This window comes from Microtus oregoni, unplaced genomic scaffold (genome assembly GCF_018167655.1).
Source record: "Microtus oregoni isolate MIOR12 unplaced genomic scaffold, Mior012 000018F_ref0000195, whole genome shotgun sequence".
Classification (NCBI taxonomy): Eukaryota; Metazoa; Chordata; class Mammalia; order Rodentia; family Cricetidae; genus Microtus; species Microtus oregoni.
The window spans coordinates 39,414,686-39,434,822 of record NW_024543077.1 but is presented as its reverse complement, the minus strand read 5'-3'; the positions used below and the strand labels follow the sequence as shown (position 1 = coordinate 39,434,822).

The window sequence follows — 20,137 nt, the reverse complement described above, 5'->3', positions numbered from 1 at the left end:
GCATTTGTTGATTTATTAATTGTATGTACGTGAGCTACAGTGATCGTGTGGAGGTCAGAGGACAACCTGCAGGACTCTGGTTCTCTCCTTCGACCACGTGGATCCTGGGGATCAAACTCAGGTTGCCAGGTTTGACAGCAAGTATTTAATCCACTGAGCTACTTATGACATAAGCCCTGATTCTTTTTTTAAACTTCTTTGATGCTATAATTTTGATTGCTTATAGATCAAATATTTAAGAAAAATATCAGAGACATTAATCCAGTCTATAGAGAGCAATTGGAAGGGCAGCAAGGAAACCACAGCTTCAGGTTTGAGGAAATGTTTGAGGCTCAGAGGCCAAGTAAGATATTCTTAAGTTCCTCCTTCCTTCCTTCCTTCCTCCCTCTCTCCCTCCCTCCCTTCCTCCCTCTCTCTCTTTCTCTCTCTTCTCTCTCTTTCTTTCTTTTCTTTTTTTCCCCTGTTTTTTTTTGAGACCTGGTTTCTCTTTAGTTTTTTTGGTGCCTTTCCTGGAACTAGCTCTTGTAGCCCAGGCTGGCCTCGAACTCACAAAGATCCGCCTGCCTCTGCCTCCCAAGTGCTGGGATTAAAGGCGTGCGCCACCACTGCCAGGCTTGAGTTCCTATTTCATAATATACGACTAGATCTCTGCAATATTCGTAAGTATAAAATCAAACACCCAAAGCTTGGCCTCTTACCTTTAGACATCACATTGATTGTAGCATTTCCTGCTGCTAGAATGGGGTTGAGGTCAGAGAAATTGGGCCGGCTCACCATGTGCCCGCCTAAAGACTAATAAAAAGAGGACATCAGAAAAAGCTTCACTCTGTTATCGGACAAGTAAAGAATCATGATCATGTACATAGAGCTATTGCATACATTTTAAATTTTTCCCTTTTGCTCTGCAGAAAGATCTGGGGTATTTGGAAGCTGCTAAATCATCCAGACACCATGCCATGCTTATCTCTCACTTCTGACCCACCTGAACGACACAGTCACAAAAGCACCTGTGCAGGTGAGGAGAAAAACAGTCCTAACACACATTTGCGTCTGCTCAGAAGCCTTCCTTGATATACGTGCTCATTCATGAGACAAGTAAGAGGGGTGAATGGAGACCTAGAGAATGATGCCAGCCTCATTCATAAAACCGAGTAAGAGAAGTGAGTGGAGACCTAGGGGGTGATGTCAGCCTCATTCATAAAACCGAGTAAGAGAAGTGAGTGGAGACCTAGGGGGTGATGTCAGCCTCATTTATAAAACCAAGTTAGAGAAAGGAATGGAGACCTAGGGAGTGATGTCAGCTTCATTCATAAAACTAAGTAAGAGGGGTAAATGGAGACCTAGGGAAAAAGTTAGGGGGAAAGTGATGGTATAACACACACACACACACACACACACACACACACACACGAAGTCCTATAAGGGAGAGTGGAGAGCCTGCAGTCCCATAAACAGACCTGGAGTATGGTGCATTTACATTTAGGATAGCTGCCAAGCTGCAGAGAAACCCAATGCTTCTCTGTAGCCTTAACCCTTCATCAGAGTCTGCATGGGACAGACTTGAACAGGGGTCTTTAGGGGACTTACGGGAACAAGTTTATTGAGAAGAGCAAGGTCCTTCACAAAATGGACATAAAATACGGATGTAAGAATATGTGGCAGATTTATGAATCAGTAGAAAGCCAGAGACAATGATGAGAAATCCATGTCTGCTGGGCTGCCACGTCCTGATGGTTTGTTCATCGTGCGTGCAGTAGGGAGTGGTTTTGAGCCAATTACCCTGAAATCTTAAGTAGTGGAAAATGCCAGCAAGTGAGGCATCTAGACACCTGGGGATCCAAGGATGTATGCACAGGAACACATGTCAGGAATGGACATTGGTGCAAAGGTGAGAGAGAGCCAATCAGAAGAGCATCTGGGAAGGCAGCATCTTGTTAGCTACACGAGCTTCATAGATGGCCAGAGCTGGATGGGACTCTGGACACAGTCTCATGTGGTTGGTCTTTGTTTGTTTCGCTTTTGTTTTTTAAGACAGGGTTTCCCTGTGTTACTTTGCTTGTCCTGGAACTCACTCTGTAGACCAGGCTGGCCTCAAACTCAGAGATCCACCTGCCTCTGCCTCCTGAGTGCTGGGATTAGAGTCGTGTGCCACCACCGCCTAACTTTAGCTTCTGAACTCAAGTGACTTCAGTTTAAGGACTTCAAGTGGCTTCCCTAGGATAACTGGAACAAGAATCTGTGCCTCTTTTGATGGCATGATTATCATGATCACTTTAGACACATACACACACCTCCCCCAACACATACACTTGTGATATCTGTCATTTGGAACACACACACAAACACACACGCTCACACACATACGTGCATACACACAAACACACACACGCATGTACACTGTGGCTTAGCTTATAGAACAATAGATAGCATACAGCCATATTCCTAATCTGGGGCCCTGCAAGCGTCCTCAGATGCTTCAGGAGGGCATGGAAGGTCTTGGTCTTCTCCCTTGGTTGCTCTGAAACCAGGAAATCCAAGGCATCTTTCAACTGTGCCAGGCTCTGTCCAGCCCCTATTGTTGCCCCTGAATGCAAAAGATTAGAACATCAGATTATAGTAAGCGTGCATGCCTGCTTCTAAATAGATCCACTCTTAGTGCATTTAGTTGGGATGGCAACAACTGATGATCATTAGGGATACTTCTAGTGATTTGCTTTATTGTGATGGCCAGCATTCAAGTCTACTTGATCAGATAGAGGAGAACCTACAAAATTGTAAAGCTCACACTACGCGTATCTGAGGGCATTTTGAGAGAAGATTAACTAACGGGAGACTTCCCTCAGGGTGGGTAGCACTGTCTTATAATTTGGGGTCTGGGATGGAGAAAGAACACTAAACCGTAAAGAAAGAGAACTGAACATTTGACACTCTCTGCTTCCTCAGTGGGGAAGCATTGTAGCCTGCCAACCCCCAGCCCTTGTTCTCATGAGTTTGATACTCTCTGTTTCCTCACTGTGGAAACATTGTAACCAGCCACTCCCCAAGGGCTTGTTCTCATGAGTTTGATACTCTGTTTCCTCACTGTGGAAACATTGTAGCCAGCCACTCCCTCAGCGCTTGGTCTCATGAGTTTGATACTCTGCTTCCTCAGTGTGGAAACATTGTAGCCAGCCAACCCAGTGCTTGTTCTCATGAGTTTGATACATCCTCACTGGGGAAACATTGTTACCAGCAGCCCCTCCCCCCCCCCACCTGAACTTGTTCTCATGAGTTACTCATCACAGGATTTGCAAACGCGCTAACAGGGTGTGGTTTCAGTAGTGTAGTCTACCAGGTCTAATACAGTCCACAAGAGAGGGACTAAAAAATTCTCAGTATGTGCCCGGCACCAATTAACCTACTGCACATAAAAAAAAAAAAGCAATTCTTTTTATCTATGGCATTAAAGTTTTATGGCGAGTCCATGAGGGAAGCAGTTTCCTGCTCCTAGGAGCAACGAACATTAGTTGGAGCAACAAATGTAGCTCTGTGAGCTCTGTTGTCCATCTCTACACTCTCGCCAATGACCTTCCCTCACCTGTTGATATATTCTAACAGTTAAGAAAAAATAGTGACAAGCCACCTGACTTAAGACAGACACGTCAGACGGATAGCAAGAAATTACCCAGTTGGTTTCTTCACCACGCTCATTTTTTTTTTTTAACAATTTAAGCTTAGTATTTTTAGCTCTTATCTATTTAATTGCATTGCATGTGTCCTGGTGTATCAGGGAGCCTTGTTTGGGCATTCTCGGCAAAAAGAAGACAGACGAGATCTGGACCTGACTTGGGAGGCCGGGGAAATCATTTAGGTCATTTGATTCTGAATCTTCCATAGGGTTCTGGAGATTCCAAGGTATGGGATAGGTCTGTCTCCTAGGGCTGTCCTAACGAGCAAAGAGAGGTCATGTGAATGTACCTGGCGACATGTGAAAAGAATGAGCATTTTAAATCTCGTGGTCAGGACTGTGTGTGTGTGTTCATGTGTGTGTGCGCACATGCATGGGGACGCATGTGTGTGCAATGAGCCTCAAAAGAGAAAATGTCTTAAGGGTTTATTGGACCAATCTTTCTGTACTTGGCTAAACTCTTTGAGCTCTTTGGAACCTTCTTGCTGTCACGGCTTCAATGACAACGTGACTCGGTGACCCAGTGAGTGAGATGTCCTGAGGACACACTTATGGTGAACACATAGCACATGCCCAGATTCTCTGGACGAAGAAGCGAAGCCAGGACTTCTGTGAGGTGTTGCTATTGTCACTGGTGTCTCACTGAGCCAAGGCTGATGCCCCATTTGAAAACCAAACCACTTACCATTTTCTGTGTTCTTGACCAAGTGCAGTTCTGGAAACCGAAGTGGGGATATAAAAACTGGATGAAATTCGCCTTTAAATTTAATACTGGGTCCTTAAGGAGAGAAACAGGAAGCAATTAGAAAGTGATCAGTGGGTTACTGGTACAACAGAGTAAAAACTATCATGTATAGAATTTATTTGCAAAAGAAAAAAAAAAACCTTAAAGGACCCTGAGTCCCATGAGTCAAAATGAGCCTCGCTTATGGAGAGTCTGAGGAGGGGCTTCGGTTACCTGATCTGAACGAAAACGTAGGAATAACACATACCCACTGCGGTATTCCCCATGACAAGTGGGGCTTTCGGGTAGCTAGCTTTGAGTTCCAGAAGGTCTTCCAAGGTCACAGGCATGAACCAAGTAGTCCTTGGCCCTCGGAAGGTCAGCCTCCGCTTATCTGGGTCTTCAGCCATTCTCTGCAGAGAAGAAAAGCCATGGTGCTTTCCAGGGATCCAAAGGGCCCACGGGTCATTCTAGCCTTCTTGGGCTAAAACTACCAAATCGACGAGACCATATCCCGCGAGGCATCTAAGAGCAGTGTTTATACTCGTGGAGTAACTGTCTCAAAAGGTGCATCAGATAGCGCAAGTGCCTTGATCCGTTCCAGTTCTGGCCTGCCGTTGAAGAATTAGGATCTCCACCCCAAACAGCCCCTGAGGAAGAACTGGCTTCTCAGGAGATTTACCGCACGGCTCTGCTAACTTGCCTCACTGCTAAATTTACGTGAGGTGAGGTGGAGAGAAGCTGAGAATACTTCCCCCTTGGTTCTGGGGAAAACTGTAGGTAAATGCATTTCCTTGCCCTTGCCTCCTGGGTCTTCAGCAAATTCGCCCTAGGACACGTCCACATGCCAGCCCTTGGACACGCCCACATGCCAACCCCGTGTAGACAACCTCTTCACGGAAACTCTTCCCAAGTGATGCTAGGTCATGTCAAGCTGACAATTAAAGCCAACCGTTCCACGATCCATAAAAAAATAAACTAAAAACCTGACTCATAGCCAAGGTGTCTTAAGTTCTCACGCTCTGAGGGGCACACGGCACTGGGTTCTGAGAGGTCAGGGTAATTCTCTGTCTCCTGTCATGGCTTCTCCTTGGCAGTAACAGGAGTCCAGACCTACCACAATGTGCCTTGTTATTTTATTTTTTTGCCTTTTCTTTACTAGGTTGAACCAGTGGCTGGCTGATAGAACAGTCAATTCCATTGTCCCAAGCATCATTTTATTCACATTTTCCTGTTTTCCAAATTGGCCTTAAGACACCATCAGGACCTGAATGACCCTCACTGACTCCTCTATGCTCTGCCCTCGGGATCTCCAGCTGAAGGGATTCAGTCAACGGGACTCTGAGGTCCTAGCAGCACCGCTCTTTGCTCCGATTTGATCGCCTACTGAAAGAGCTGAACGAGTCCCTAAAAATGACTCCATCGTGGAGGGCACACACCCGTCTCTTAGTAACTAGAGAGGTTCTATAGTGTGATACAAAGAGGCCCGTGCCATGCCCTATTGTGAGACGGGGAAAGCATAGCAACTTACGATCAGCTCGGGAGGAAATATTGGTTCCTGCGACGGGTCCAAGGGCTGGAATTCGTCTTTGTCGTACAGTTTGGTACACATCTGGACACCATGGAACACAACGTAAGATGGAACGTCAGAGCTACTGAGAGACACACAGCTGTATTTGAGTGTGGCATTCCCCCTGATAACCCGATATGAAGCAGGGTGCTGGAGTCACAGGGCTCCCTCAAGAAGAATTCTCCTGTCGCTCCCAGGACTGAGGGGCGGTGCCTAAGTCCGTGGATGAGACTCTGGATTTCTCAGCTGTCAGAGGTGAGCATTGGCCTTCCTCCTGTATTACTGTATTTCTACAAGCACAAAGCTGCCTGATCTGGCTAATATTTGATTATCAACTCAACAGGCGCTAGAATCCTCCAGTGGTCGAACCTCCAGCCACGTCTGTGAGGGAGAGTCTGGACTGGGCTAATGTGTGTGACGCCATCCCATGGAGGAAGGGAGCTGAACACCAGCATACATCTCTCTCTCTCTGGATGCAGTGTGACCAGATGTCCTATGTTCCTGCCGCCAAGCCTCCCCCTCCACTGCACTCTCAAATATTTCTGCCTTGTAATGATAATGACCGAAAAGAAATGTATCTAGATACACTTGGATTTTTGTGGACATTTTCTGAGTCAATCCCTAAAGGTATAGGAAAAACAGACACTTACTTTTTCCTCTCTACTCACAAAAGACCCCTCATCTGGATCCATACAGCACTGTCCAGGTCCTTTCATTTGGCAAACAGTTGATCCCTAGGGAGTATTGCAATTTAAGGCAACTTTGCGGTCAGCCCTTTGAATGTGATGCCTGAGACCCCCCTATCGGTAACCCCACCTGACTGGTCTGTGGATTTCTCACTTCTGCTTTTGGCCAAGAGGAAGGAGGTCTGGTAGCATTATTGCTGTCTCATCTAGTTAGACTGATTCCCCAGATTCCAGTTAACATAGGTAGCAAGGCCTGGAAACAGCAGGCACATGCCTGCGGTTCCAGTGCTTGGGAAGTAGAGGTTGGAGAACTGGGAGTATGTTAGATATGTAGAAGGTTAGAGGCAAGCCTGGGCTACAGGAAACCTTGTCTCAAGAACAACAAGAAAAAAATTCAAACAAATCAAAAATACATAAGCAAAAACAAAAAGCAGAGGGGCTGGGATGTATGTAACCCAGTGGGGTAAGCTGGTTGTAAGAGCTTGGTTAGATGCTTCATACCACAAGGAACAGCAAACATGCTCAAACCTCTCTGTGATTTTGGGAGGTTAGGTAGCAGGCTATTTGGCTTCTGGACAATTAGAGAAAAATAAAGAGAGTGTGCAAATGTGCTCACAGCAGGGGCCGCAAACTGTCACTCTGGGATGGGCGGGGGACACACATGGGATTGGAGCCCATGGGATCAGTCACTGAGGCTTCCCACCGGATGTGAGAACATGCAGGCTAGGTCTAGTGTGGTGGTTAGCCCATGCAGAGGGCTTTTATCTTTACAGCAGCAGTGAAGTCTTGGGGAGGCAAAAGTGGATCCCAAATACCATATATTTCAAGACTGTCTGCCCCCATATGCACTAATCGTATTTTCCAGATTTCTCTGTCCTCTGTTCTTAGCTTTCACAGTGATTCAGGTTTTTGGCTCACTGCTGTTTTTTGGTGCCTGGTGGTTTGATCTGATTATGACTGGCAAATTCCTTCCTGGAAGCTGTCTTTCTGCCCCCATAGTGGCCCGCTGACCATGGCCAACATTCCCTTCTTTGCAGGATACTACAGTAGCTCATGCTCTCAATTCCCACACTGTGCCTCCCAGGCTTGTCCTTCTCACAGGCAGGGACTTCACTTCCTGTGAAGTTCTGTGCTCACGGTATTACTCCTGGCCTGGGAGCAATGTCTCTGTGTTGGCTCACAGCTCGCAGTCTAAACTCTTCAGCCCCGAACAACATCCTTTCTTTTAGTTTTTAGCACTCCCGGCATACCAACTGTTTTCTTCCTTCCATTTTTACTCTGAGCCTTGGACACTGGGCATCTTTTTCTGTTTTCAAGCAATTCTCTTCCTTGTAATTTTTCTACTGCTCTTTTTGAAGCAACTCATTTAGTCCAGAGCTTCCTTTCTCCGATACGTTCTCTGCCTTTTCCTACCCCTCAACTCACTTCAGCCTGTGTTCCTTCCGTATGCATGCCTGCTGGATATATAAGCATTTAATAAATACCTGTCTGTCTTTTCTCGCCCTGGCCCTTTTCTTTCTTGCTCTGGTGATTGAACCTGGATGCTAAGGGCTTACTCATAAAAAATATAACAGTGTCTTACACTCATGAACTCAGTGTGGGTACCTGCACAGAACGGAGTCCACCAGCACAGCACTGTGGATGAGGTGGGGACTCATGATATATCATCCCTTCCTGAGGAACTGCAAGCTATTATGTCTGCTGGGAGAAGGGAGCCCGGCTCCTCAGCAGCACAACCACCAGATGGCACCCTTGCTCAAATAAAAGACCCGACTCATCCGCGGTCTCGTAAGCAACCCTAGTTAAAATGCGGGTCTAGGGTGGGTGACCCAGAAAAAAGACATGAAGGGGGACATGTTGGGAAGATGAAGGTGTTTGGCAGTACTGGGGTGAGGTAAGAGAGGGTCATGGAGGGCATCACGACCAAAGTACATTACATACAGGTATAAAATTGTGGATGAATAAATACAAACAAAAAAAAAATATAATCAGTAGGCGTCTAGCAACCCCCAGCGGTTAGAATGGGCAGTGTGGAGTTCTTCTGGAGAGAGTGGATAAAAAATAGGCTGTTTTATGTAAAAGTCTATTCACACATTAAGTCAGCAGAATATTAACCTACAGCATTTTAACTTACCGGTGAGAAGGTTTTCACACTTTCTACAATTGGTCGGTATCCGGTACATCGGCACAGATTACCTGGTAATTAAGCAAAGAACGAGTCAGGTCTTTAGGTCTCAGACAGAAACAGACTGCACATTTATGTTTAGTGTTTTCGGCAAAATAGGCAAATTTATCCTTGCTCTGAAACCCAGCAAAACTCTTCGAATAAACGTTTCCCCTGGAGATGTTCGTGAACAACAGGTCAGGTGACTACAGTGTATTTGGAGACACTAGAGAAACCTTCACATTTCCCCACTGACTCTTCCTGCCTTATTTCATGCCTGTCCCCTAAACAGAATACCCATTGTTGTCATGACTTCCTCACAGCCGTGGGAGGACCAGTTTTCTCTGCCAGCTGGCTCCATCATGATGATCAGCCTCACTACAGATGCTACGCAATAGAGTCAGGAGATCACGAGCTGGAGCCTCTGAACTGTGTGTCAAGGCCAATCCATTCTCTTCATAAGTTAATTATCTCACGGAAAACTGCCTAACACAGGGATTGTTCTTGGGGGGTCTCTGGCTCTGTTCTTGGGGGAATCCTTTAGGCAGGACTATTCCACTGATTGTCTGAATCCAACAATGGGCGTGTTGGGTCACTTTTGAGTTCACCTTGGTTTACTTGTTAGGTCATAAATTGGAGACGCAAGACTGCCTTGGAGTTTCTTGAACCCACTATGAAAGCACAGTGCATATTCAATAGGTAGCTACTTTCAGTCAGTCAGCATTTCCAAAACACGGTTAGAAGCAGGGGGAAAGCTGCCACCCTTAAAACAGTGTCTGAATCCAGGTGTGATGGCCCACGCCTTTGATCCCAGAGCTCAGCAGGCAGAGGCCAGCCTGGTCTACAGAGTGAGTTTCAGGACAGCCAGGGACTACATAATGAGATCCTGTCTCAAAAGTTTGAAAATGTTTTATGCAAATTTTACAACCAGTTTGAACAGTAACTGTGAAGAGGTCTTAATAACACAAGGAAATTCTTGCAATTTCTTTGACCCTCAGAGCTCTTAGTAACTCCACTGGGTGCTCAGTGCTTCACTGAGTAATGAAAAGATCACTGATTGTACACGCCATTCAGGCTTGGTTAAAATAACAACCAAAACCATTGGACACAGCAGTTAACCAGAAACTGAAAATTTTGAATGAAGAAGCTCTTGAGAGAAAATACTAAGGAACACCTGTGTGCCAATTCCAAAAACACTGAAGTTGAACTTTGAGCTAGTTTTTTTTTTTTTTTCCGCATCTTCTCCTCATGATGGAGTTTTCTGCTGGTATCATTCGTGGAAAGGGATAAGGAACGGCCTTTCAGATCAATGAGCTGGATCAATACTGTTAATAATACCTGAGATCTCATATCCTGAAACTAGGAAGGTTTGCAATATAAACTATGTTTGTTAACGTGTCTTTTTAGGTACAAAGTCAGAATTTTTATACTTAGATTTATCACTATATCTTGGGAATTGAATTGCTCGCTGCTTGCTTTTGAGCCACCCCACAACCAGCCCGCACATAAAGATGTACAGTACCTGAAAATCTCTTTCCTCTTTTCTTTGTAGGATTGATTTTAGTAAGTAATGTTAGAGAGTTATTTTGACTAGTTAAAACACAAGCAACAAAGCCAGGCAGTGGTGTTGTATGCCTTTAATCCCAGCTCTCAGGAGGCAGAGGCAGGTGATCTCTGTGAGTTCCAGGTCAGCCTGGTCTACAAGAGCTAGTTCCAGGACAGGCTCCAAAGCTATAGAGAAACCTTGTCTCACCCCCTCCCCTGAAAAAAAAAATACCATTAAAGCATCAATAAAAGAAAAGGTCTTGTAATGAAGCCAGTATTGCCTCGGCCACCAGCCTCAGGGCTGCAGAACCAAGATGGTGTCCGTCTGCCTCAGCGTCTATCCAAGGAGCTGGGCCATCTATCTTTAGTTCCCTAAGCAATGCTTGCCAAACAAAGCCTCACCTCCAAGTGCCTCGGTGATCTGATCAGGCGTCGGTTCTGGGTGGTTTCTGAGCAGCGTGTAGATGGACATCACCATGCCAGGGCTGCAGAATCCACACTGTGTGCCATGACACTTGGCAAGCCGTTCCTGAGAGACAGAGGTATGCCATTAGCGCATTAGACCTTTGGCCTTGCGTGCTAGCCAGCAGCACAGCATCTAAACTTTCTGAAAACAACTTCAGGAGAAATGTTTGCCTCTGGAGGAAGAAGATCAATTTCTTGAAGTCAGATACATGTATTTCTTGGTAGATACATGTATTTCTTGAAGTCAGATACGTGTATTTCTTGAAGTCAGATACACGTATTTCTTGGTAGATACACGTATTTCTTGGTCAGATATGTGTATTTCTTAGTCAGATACATGTATTTCTTGAAGTCAGATACATGTACTTTTGTTTAAAAAAAAAGTCTAGTAACAGAGTTATTCTCATGTCTGCTTTCTTCCCCCCCTCCCAGTAGCTCACTCACTCTATCCTCTATCCTTTGGATGATTTATTCAATTTTCCTTCATCTTTACCATTAGGCCTGCAATTTACAGAATAAATGACTGTGTGAATCATTGAGCAGGCTCTGGACAGGCGTCTTCATGCTTTTTCTTATTTAGAGACTTTTTGGTGTATTAAATGTTATAATGTATACATTTTAAAAATGGATGTCTCCTTTATATTGTTGGGCTAGTCACACATTTAAATCATGCACATTCAATCTCATGCAGAGAAAACAGTGGGGAAAAATGCCAATGTATTTGCTCTGTACAAAATCTCTAAGCCAGGAAGCTGCCAATGGAGCCAGATCTGTCACTCAGTCCAGCCTGTCTGTCGCTACATGCTCACCTAGCTGACTTGAGTATGATCTGAGTGCTCTCAAATGAATGTTCTGCCCCCCGCCAAACACCATGGCTCCTATAATGAGAGTGAATATTCTGTCTGTGGCTTGACAGAAAGTACAGACCTTATTTTAGTGCGAGGGGACAACCTGGCTGTGTTGGATTTGTCGCTACACGGCAGTTGTGTCTGCTGTGATAGATGTCTAGGCTGTAGAACCTGCTGGTGGTGTGTTTAACACGCGGTTCTCCCAGCGAGACAGAGCCTCTTCTTTTCCAATTTTTATTGTACAAATACCTCCACTACCACTGCAAGCACAATTATAAAAGCCAAGGGCGTCTAGTTTAATTTGACTTAAGGCTATATCTAAAGACAGCCAGCGGAAACCTTGCAAATTTAACAATCAGCTTTCCCAAGCTAGGGCAAGCCCACTCCAGGGCACCACTGACCAGATGTGACTCACGTCCCATCAAGACCTGGGAGAGTTAAATCTACTAAACATCAAAGGAAGCACTTTTGGAAGAAAAGTGAGGAGAAGCGATTGCAGGGTAAGATCTACAGAACACAGTCGCCTTAGCTCACGGCTGGAATGGACAGGTCTCCCTGTGTGGGGGGGAGTGGGGAGATGGGAGGGTGTCAATGACGTCTCTGTGTTCCTGCTACAACCTTTCAAGGAAGGATCCTTCTCTTTCTACATTCTGCCTTTAAAACTCAGCCAGCAGGAGTTCCTGCTCAGTCACAAGGAAACAATGCTGCCCCGTCTTTGGACAGCCTTCCCAACTTGAGCAACCACCCTGCTGATTTTAATTGTAGCAGGTACTTGGGTGATGTTCCTGGAAGAAAAATCTCACACATAGCTGAATTCTTATCAGCATTCCACCCTTTGCGACAGTGAGGAATGAAGAAGTCTGTTTTCTATAAACTTTGGTCTTCTGCCTCATTTTCTTCTTGAGTAAGACTGCCCTGGATTTTTAGTTACTGGTAAGTACAAAGCTGAGAAGGTCTCTTAGACAGTAAAAACACAAAGGGTTTCGAGCTTGGAGAGCTTGGAGAACACATCAGACTGTGGGCCATGCCTGTACCATCTTGGAGAGCTCGGGAGAACATATCAGACTGTGGGCCATGCCTGTACCATCTTGGAGAGCTTGGGAGAACACATCAGACTGTGGGCCATGCCTGTACCAGCGTCTGGTCCCCATAAAACTGTGATCTTACCTGCACAGGGTGAATCCTCTTTCTGATGCTTCCCACGCCTTCCACTGTGGTAATGGCTGCCCCGTGGAGAGAACAGATGGGCACCAGGCATGCTGTCACTGGGTAGTGGCTGGGATGGGCTTATGTAAAGAGAATACACTGAAATCGTGGGTCATGGGTGACAATACAGTTATTTCAGTCCAGGAGAACGGCAAGGCTGTATTTCCCCATCCATAGAGAAGATGCCCTAGATAACCATAGGCTTCTGGCCATGCCTAAAAAGAACTTACATATCCCATGCGGAGGAAGTAAAAGAGGGGATGCTTTCATGTTGGACTCCTAGGTGACCTTCCTTTACCTTTTCTTATTTTATTTTCTTTCTCCTTTTAAGACAAGTAAGGAAGTTTTTTTTTCCTTTGGATCGTAAATGTCACTGAAGGCCTTAGCCTGACACAAAGAACCACAGGTAAGTAAGGAATACCAAGAGGGGGAGAAAGAGTCTTCCCCAGGGAAGACCACTCTTCTCTGGTTATCCGATCCCAAACGGTCAGCCATGAAAACACACGTATACAAGTTACATTGCAGGCTGAGAAGGTTATATTTGGGAATTCGTATGTGTATATAATTCCTTCCTGCATCTCTTCCTTTTTGGTTTAGCATGTGAGTGTGTATGTGTGTGTGTGTGTGTGGGTGGGGAGAGAGAGAGAGAGAGAGAGAATAAGTGTGTGTGTGGGGGGGGGAGAGAGAGAGAGAGAGAAAGCATAAGTGTGTGTGTGTCAGGACGTGTGTTGTTTGTGTGCGCAGAGGTACGTGTGAGTGAGTGGATGCGTGTGTGCATGTGATGCATGTGAGTGTGTATGCGGTCATGTTTGTGAGTGTGTGTGTGCACGTACGCACACATCTTTCTTTGCCCATCTCCCGTTCTGTTTTTCTGACAGCGTCCCACCCCTTTCTGCTCTCCCGAAGTCCGTGCTACCTTGCAGATGGTCTGGCTGAGAACCTGCATCTACCACGAAGACATTCATAAAACTTAATTTTTTTTTGCTGCTCTTTCTCAGTTTTAAACATGGGTGACAATCCCACTCTTTTGACATTGTTTGGAGAACTAAATTTGATGACATATTTAATATGTAAGCATTTTTTTTTTTTTTTTGATTTTTCGAGACAGGGTTTCTCCGTAGCTTTTTGGTTCCTGTCCTGGAACTAGCTCTGTAGACCAGGCTGGCCTCGAACCCACAGAGATCCACCTGCCTCTGCCTCCCGAGTGCTGGGATTAAAGGCGTGCGCCACCACCGCCCGGCTCTTTTTTTTTTTGTTGTTGTTGTTGTTTTGTTTTGTTTTTCGAGACAGGGTTTCTCTGTAGCTTTGGAGCCTGTCCTGGAACTAGCTCTTATAGACCAGGCTGGCCTTGAACTCACAGAGATCCTGCCTCTGCCTCCCAAGTGCTGGGATTAAAAGCGTGAGCCACCACCGCCCGGCTAATATATAAGCATTTCGAACAGTGTATGACATTCAGTAAGCACTCAGTTATTCTGCCAGCATCTTGCTATTACTGTTAGTACACCCCATAAGTTATAACTCTGGAGTTATAGCCTTCTCTGAATGGTAAAGCTCTGTATAGAAACACCTGTCAGACAATCCCCTAGAGACAGCGCATAAGGACCCTGGATGTGTCCTCAACTAATCTGCCACTTCCTGCCTCCTCAGCTTCTCCTCTTCCAAGTTCTATGGTTTGTGAAAGACACTGTCCACCCATCACCCAAGGCGAAACCTTAGCAGTTACACTAGACAACTCCACTGTCACCTCCACCACAGAGAGCAGATTTGTATTTTCAGGTCAAGATGACACAGCTAGGTTTGAGTAATCACTCTCTCCTCCTGGGAAAAACGACTCTTGTCAGGGTGTGCTAGGGCCTAAATCTCACCAAGACTGCGACTCCACCCTAGCCGTTCTTGCAGACACTTCTCTGACCTCCTGTTCAGAGAACAGCAACTATTTTACAGCAACAGAGAACAGAGCGCCGAGAGCTCAGAACACAGGACAACTAAGTCCTGCTGGGCAGAACGTGTATGGAAGAGAGATGGAGGCAGGGTGAGTGTTGGAGACAGGAGGGGAGGGTGCATAGTTACAGGGAAAGTGAGGCCTTCACGGGGAAGTCTCCTTGTCCCTCCCAGATACGCCCAGAGCATAGCCAGGCCCGAGAAAAGGATACTGAATCTTCTTGCTCTTGGGATCATATCTTGACACCATCACCGTGCAGGCGCCACAGCCTCCTCCCCCACAGCCATATTTAGTGCCTGTGAGACGGACTGGAAGGAGGAGAGTCAAGGAAAAGGGACCTGAGTAGCTTCGGCTGTTCCATATCTCTCCCTTGGATGCCGATAACAAGCACGGTGCTCAGGAATCGTGTACCGCGCTGGTCGTGCGGCTTCTTGCTGAGAGAGATGGCTCAAGTTGCTGCCCACCACCCAGCTCACTGATGAAAGCTGAGGAGGAGCTAACCAGCTTTTTGAAAACTGGGTCCCATGGCATTTCCGAACATAAGAATTTCCAACTCATGCCGGGCGATGGTGGTGCAGGCCTTTAATCCCAGCACTCGGGAGGCAGAGGCAGGCGGATCTCTGTGAGTTCAAGACCAGACTGGTCTACAGAGCTAGTTCCAGGACAGGCTCCAAAGCCACAGAGAAACCCTGTCTCGAAAAACCAAAAAAAAAAAAAAAAAAACCAAAAAAAAAAAACAAAAAAAACAAAAACCAAAAAACAAAACCCAAAAAAGAATTTCCAACTCAGTTGGAAAGCTGATGAGCTAGTAGTTGGGGGTCTAGCTCATTGGTAGAGTGCGTGATTCCTGAAGCCATGGGTTCTATCCTCAGCACCCACAACAACATTAAGCAATAAAAAAAGAACTAGCAGATGCTGGATATTGCGATTTATACTTACTATTACTAGGGCTTGGGAGGGCTGAGGCAGGGGGATTGCTGCGAGTTTGATGACAGACTGGGTAACAGGGAAACCCAGGGCAGCCTGGAATACACAGAGAGACTCTGTTTCTTAAGAGCAAAACCAAGAAAGGAGATGCCGTGCCATTCCCAGTGGGTGTAGGGCAGTGCCTTGCGGTCAGTGTGCATGTATGTCTGCCGTGAACCACGTGTGCATTCTGCCTGAGCAAGACACACAAACCACCTGAGCCTGATGTCATCAGCTCAGTGTTTGCACCCAAATGCAATGTGGAAAAGCTCACGGCTTCTGCAGAACTCAGAACCGTGGGCCATGGGAGATGAATCCATATAGCGCCCCGTCTTTGGATGCCACAGAAGGTGGTTTGTGTAAAGAGGCTCAATTTTCTCTGGTACAGCAGGATTTCCTTTTGCTTCCTTATGGAATTAGAAAACATTAATTTGCGGGCTGAGGATACAGAACAGCAGTGGACCATGTTTTGCTCACATGTGTGCAGTCCTAGGTTCAATGCGCAGGTTAGTGAATACAATAATAACCCTGACTCTGGAGCCAGTCCTAATCTCTATGTCAGATGCTTGCATATTTCCTCAAAGAGAGAACAAAAGATGTATGCAAATCCTGTTTCTTTTTTTTTTATTCTTTTTAAGGTGCGCCCAGGAACCTAGCAGAATTGGCTTGGGACCTTTTCTGGGTGCAGTTTAAAAGGATCGTGGGTGGAGCCGGTAATTGGCTTGGGCTGTGGTTGAGTCATTGTCTTCCCTTGTTGGCTGCCCTTGGTGAAGAGCTGCTGTCAGGATACTTCCTGAATGCCTGCCTAGCCAAGGAGTTTTTTGCAGCCTCCCCAGGAAGGCTTTGCATACCTGACTCTGCTCTTTAATTCTGAGCGGGTTAAGGCAGCTCAGGACTGAGAGAGAGGGCTGGAGGCAGTGTGGGTCCGACCTTAACGAGCTCCTGTGACTAGGGCACAGAAGGCAGGGAGTGGTTTGTTACTGCTTTGGGAGTCTGGAAAGTTTCAGGTCAAGAAGTCCAAGTGCTCTCTGGCTCAAAGGTGGAATTGAGCCTTCACTTGGTCAGCATGTGACATCATGTGACATCACATGACAGTCTGTGATATCACATGACAACACATGACAACATGTGACTTCCTCTAAGACCTTTGCTGTCTGGACATCCACCAGCTGGTTCCAAAAGTCTTTCTGCCCCCACAGAAATCCCTGATTGGTCCCTTCTGCGTTCTATTGGCTCATCTTGGAGCTCCTCATTAGACCACATGGCCAGATAAATACAGGACTCTCAGTTAACTCTGAGCTTCAAATAAACATCCGATAACGGCGTAGGACGGGTGTGTCCTACGCAATCTCAGCCTGAAGTGGCTGTGCTTTGTTTTCATAAGTGCCACATACAGAAACAGGACTCGGAGTGAGCAGAAGCCACGCGTTGTAAATTTGAGTTTTGGTCCTTCGCGGGGAAGAGATTTCTCACTGCCCTCAAGATGGACAGACAGCCCTGCAGCATCCTTAGAAGCTGTCTTAGGCTAAACAGACAGATAACACGTACAGGGAACATGCCACCAGAGTGAGACCCTGTCCCTTTCTTCAAAGTTCTCGTTGCTCATCTCTTCCTTTTCTGTCACGTGTATCCGTCCTCACGGTCGGCTCTCAGCATAGCCAACAAAAACTGCGTTTATTTCTCTAAAACAAGATATTCCTTCTGGTCCCGTGCCTCTGTTCAGAACATCCCTGGCTCCAGCACTTCAGCTTTGGCTGAAAAGTTGTGTGCTCAACCCTAGTCTTGTCTCATCCTCTCCATGACAGGCTGGGCATCCTTTCTTATGCTTCACAACATGGCTCCAATCCCTTCCCCCTCGTGCCTGGTACGGCCGTCTCCTTTGCTATGATGGGCCAACGGCAGTGCCTGCATAGTTCTGAATACTTAGTGTTCCATAAAATTTGTCCTTTGGATAAACACAAACTGTTGTTTTTATTTGCTTGTTTTTAAGATAGGTCCTTGTGGTCCAGGCTGGCCTCAAATTCACTCTACAGTTTAGGAGACTTGTCTCTCCCTCTCCTGTGTACCCATGCCTGGTGTTTAAAATTTAAAATGATTTTTTGTTTGTTTTTTCAAGACAGGTTTTTTCTGTAGCGTTTGAGCCTGTCCTGGAACTAGCTCTTGTAGACCAGGCAGGCCTCGAACTCACAGAGATCCACCTGCCTCTGCCTCCCGCGTGCTGAGATTAAAGGCGTGTGCCACCACTGCCCAGCTTAAATGCTTTTATAAATGTTGAACTCACGTCCTTGTGCTTGTAAGACAGATACATTACTGACTTACTGACTGAGCTGTTTCCCTCACCCCAGTGAGTACATGTGTTTAACTTAAAAAATTATTGCGGTCTCTGGGGAAGGATAGGAGACAACCACGTATTTTCATGACCCAGCTCTTCTCAATTGATGATATCCACATGGGAATAGTAGGTTATGCTATGACACTAAGGCCAGAGCTTAGGCTGGAGAGATGGCTCGTGGGTAAGGAGCCTGCTGCTGAGCCTGAATCTGATATTGATGCCTGAACTCGTGTGGTAGAAGAGAGAACTCACATCCTTAGTGTTGTCCCTTGTCTACACTCGTGTTCTGGGGCTCTCTCTCCAAATGTGAAAAGAGACAAAATTCAGGAACCTAACAGCAGAACTGGAGGACAGAACTTATGCAAAATGTCCTTGCTGTTTATATGTTTAAATGACTGTGTGTGTCTACCTGTTACACATGTGTTTACATGCCTGTGTGTGTCCACTGGTTACACATGTGTTTACATGCCTGTGTGTGTCCACCTGTTACACATGTGTTTACATGACTGTGTGTGTCCACCTGTTACACATGTGTTTACATGCCTGTGTGTGTCCACCTGTTACACATGCGTTTACATGCCTGTGTGTGTCCACCTGTTACACATGCGTTTACATGACTGTGTCCACCTGTTACACATGTGTTTACATGCCTGTGTGTGTCCACCTGTTACACATGCGTTTACATGCCTGTGTGTGTCCACCTGTTACACATGCGTTTACATGCCTGTGTCCACCTGTTACACATGTGTTTATATGCCTGTGTGTGTCTACCTGTTACACACGTGTTTACATGCCTGTGTCCACCTGTTACACATGTGTTTACATGCCTGTGTGTGTCTACCTGTTACACACGTGTTCACATGCCTGTGCCCACCTGTTACACATGTGTTTACATGCCTGTGTGTGTCTACCTGTTACACATGTGTTTACATGCCTGTGTGTATCTACCTGTTACACATGTGTTTACATGCCTGTGTGTGTCTACCTGTTACACATGGGTTTACATGCCTGTGTCCACCTGTTACATATATGTTTATGTACCTGTACATGTCCACCTGCCTTGTGACACATGCATTTACACGCCTATGTGTGCAGCTCTATGCCAGCTCGTGTAGAGGTTGTGTAACTACAGCACCAGCCACTAGCTAGTGCCACTCCCTCACTGTTGTGCTCAAACACAAGAAACTCTTCTCGGAGAACTGTTTACCAATGTCTGATGAACACTTCACAGGAAAGGGAAATCCAACCCCAAAGGAAAAAAAAAATTGAAAGGTCAGAGGTGGAGATCTGAAAGAATGTCAGAATTCGGAAACATATTTATCAAAGTTTGTTTTCTCTGCCAAGAATTACGCAAGGGTGTAGGAGGAGTCAGTTAAAAAGTCTTGTGGGGACACCATCATCGGGGACACGCCCTGCATGTTTGGCAGGACACAAGTTTGCCTAGAGATGGTTAATCCCTGGGGTGAATGTGGGCCTCAGAAGTCACGAGGTTGTTGGCAGAGTAGGCACTCACGGTCCCCGGGAGGGCAGAAATGCAATAAACAAACATGAATCTATAAGTCTATTATGAATCCATACAGCCGTTTTTGGAGCTCCAACTAGAAGCCACAAACAGAGTGCAAATCATTTACCTAGAATGGCTGCAGGTGGCTTTTCTCATCATTATGTTTTAAAAGATTTATTCTTATTATTTTTATTTATGCGAATGTGTCTATGTGAATGTGTGCTGTGTTTTCTTCATGTGCACGTGAGCACACCTGTTGAGAATAAGAGAGGCCCTCAGCTCCCTCTGGTGCTGGGAGTGTGAACTGCCAGATGGTTGTGGGCAGTGCGATGTGGGTGTTGGGACTTGGGGAGGAACAGTATGGGCTCTCACCACTGAGCCACCGCCCCGCTAGCCCTTCTGAGAACGCTGAGCCGTTTTCTACCCCTTTACCGTCAAAGGATATGAACTTTCCTCAGGTAGAAGAGCAGATTCACTTCAGGGTCAGGGCTCTTCTCCACGACCTACAGTGTGAAACA

The 20,137-nt window shown here is 46.1% G+C and overlaps 1 protein-coding gene across 1 annotated transcript in view; it reads right to left on the bottom strand.

Moving 5' to 3' along the window:
• LOC121458912 (aldehyde oxidase 4) overlaps positions 1-4,979 on the bottom strand; it is a 31,966-nt gene extending 26,987 nt beyond the window's left edge. Inside the window, exons 1-5 of the mRNA XM_041668299.1 lie at positions 4,886-4,979; positions 4,660-4,804; positions 4,353-4,445; positions 2,433-2,584; positions 699-792 (exon numbers count right to left, since the gene is read on the bottom strand). Of these exons, the coding sequence (XP_041524233.1) occupies positions 699-792; positions 2,433-2,584; positions 4,353-4,445; positions 4,660-4,801 (481 nt within the window). The 5' untranslated portion in view covers positions 4,802-4,804; positions 4,886-4,979. The remainder of the gene's footprint in view (positions 1-698; positions 793-2,432; positions 2,585-4,352; positions 4,446-4,659; positions 4,805-4,885) is intronic.
• Positions 4,980-20,137: the final 15,158 nt, after the last annotated feature.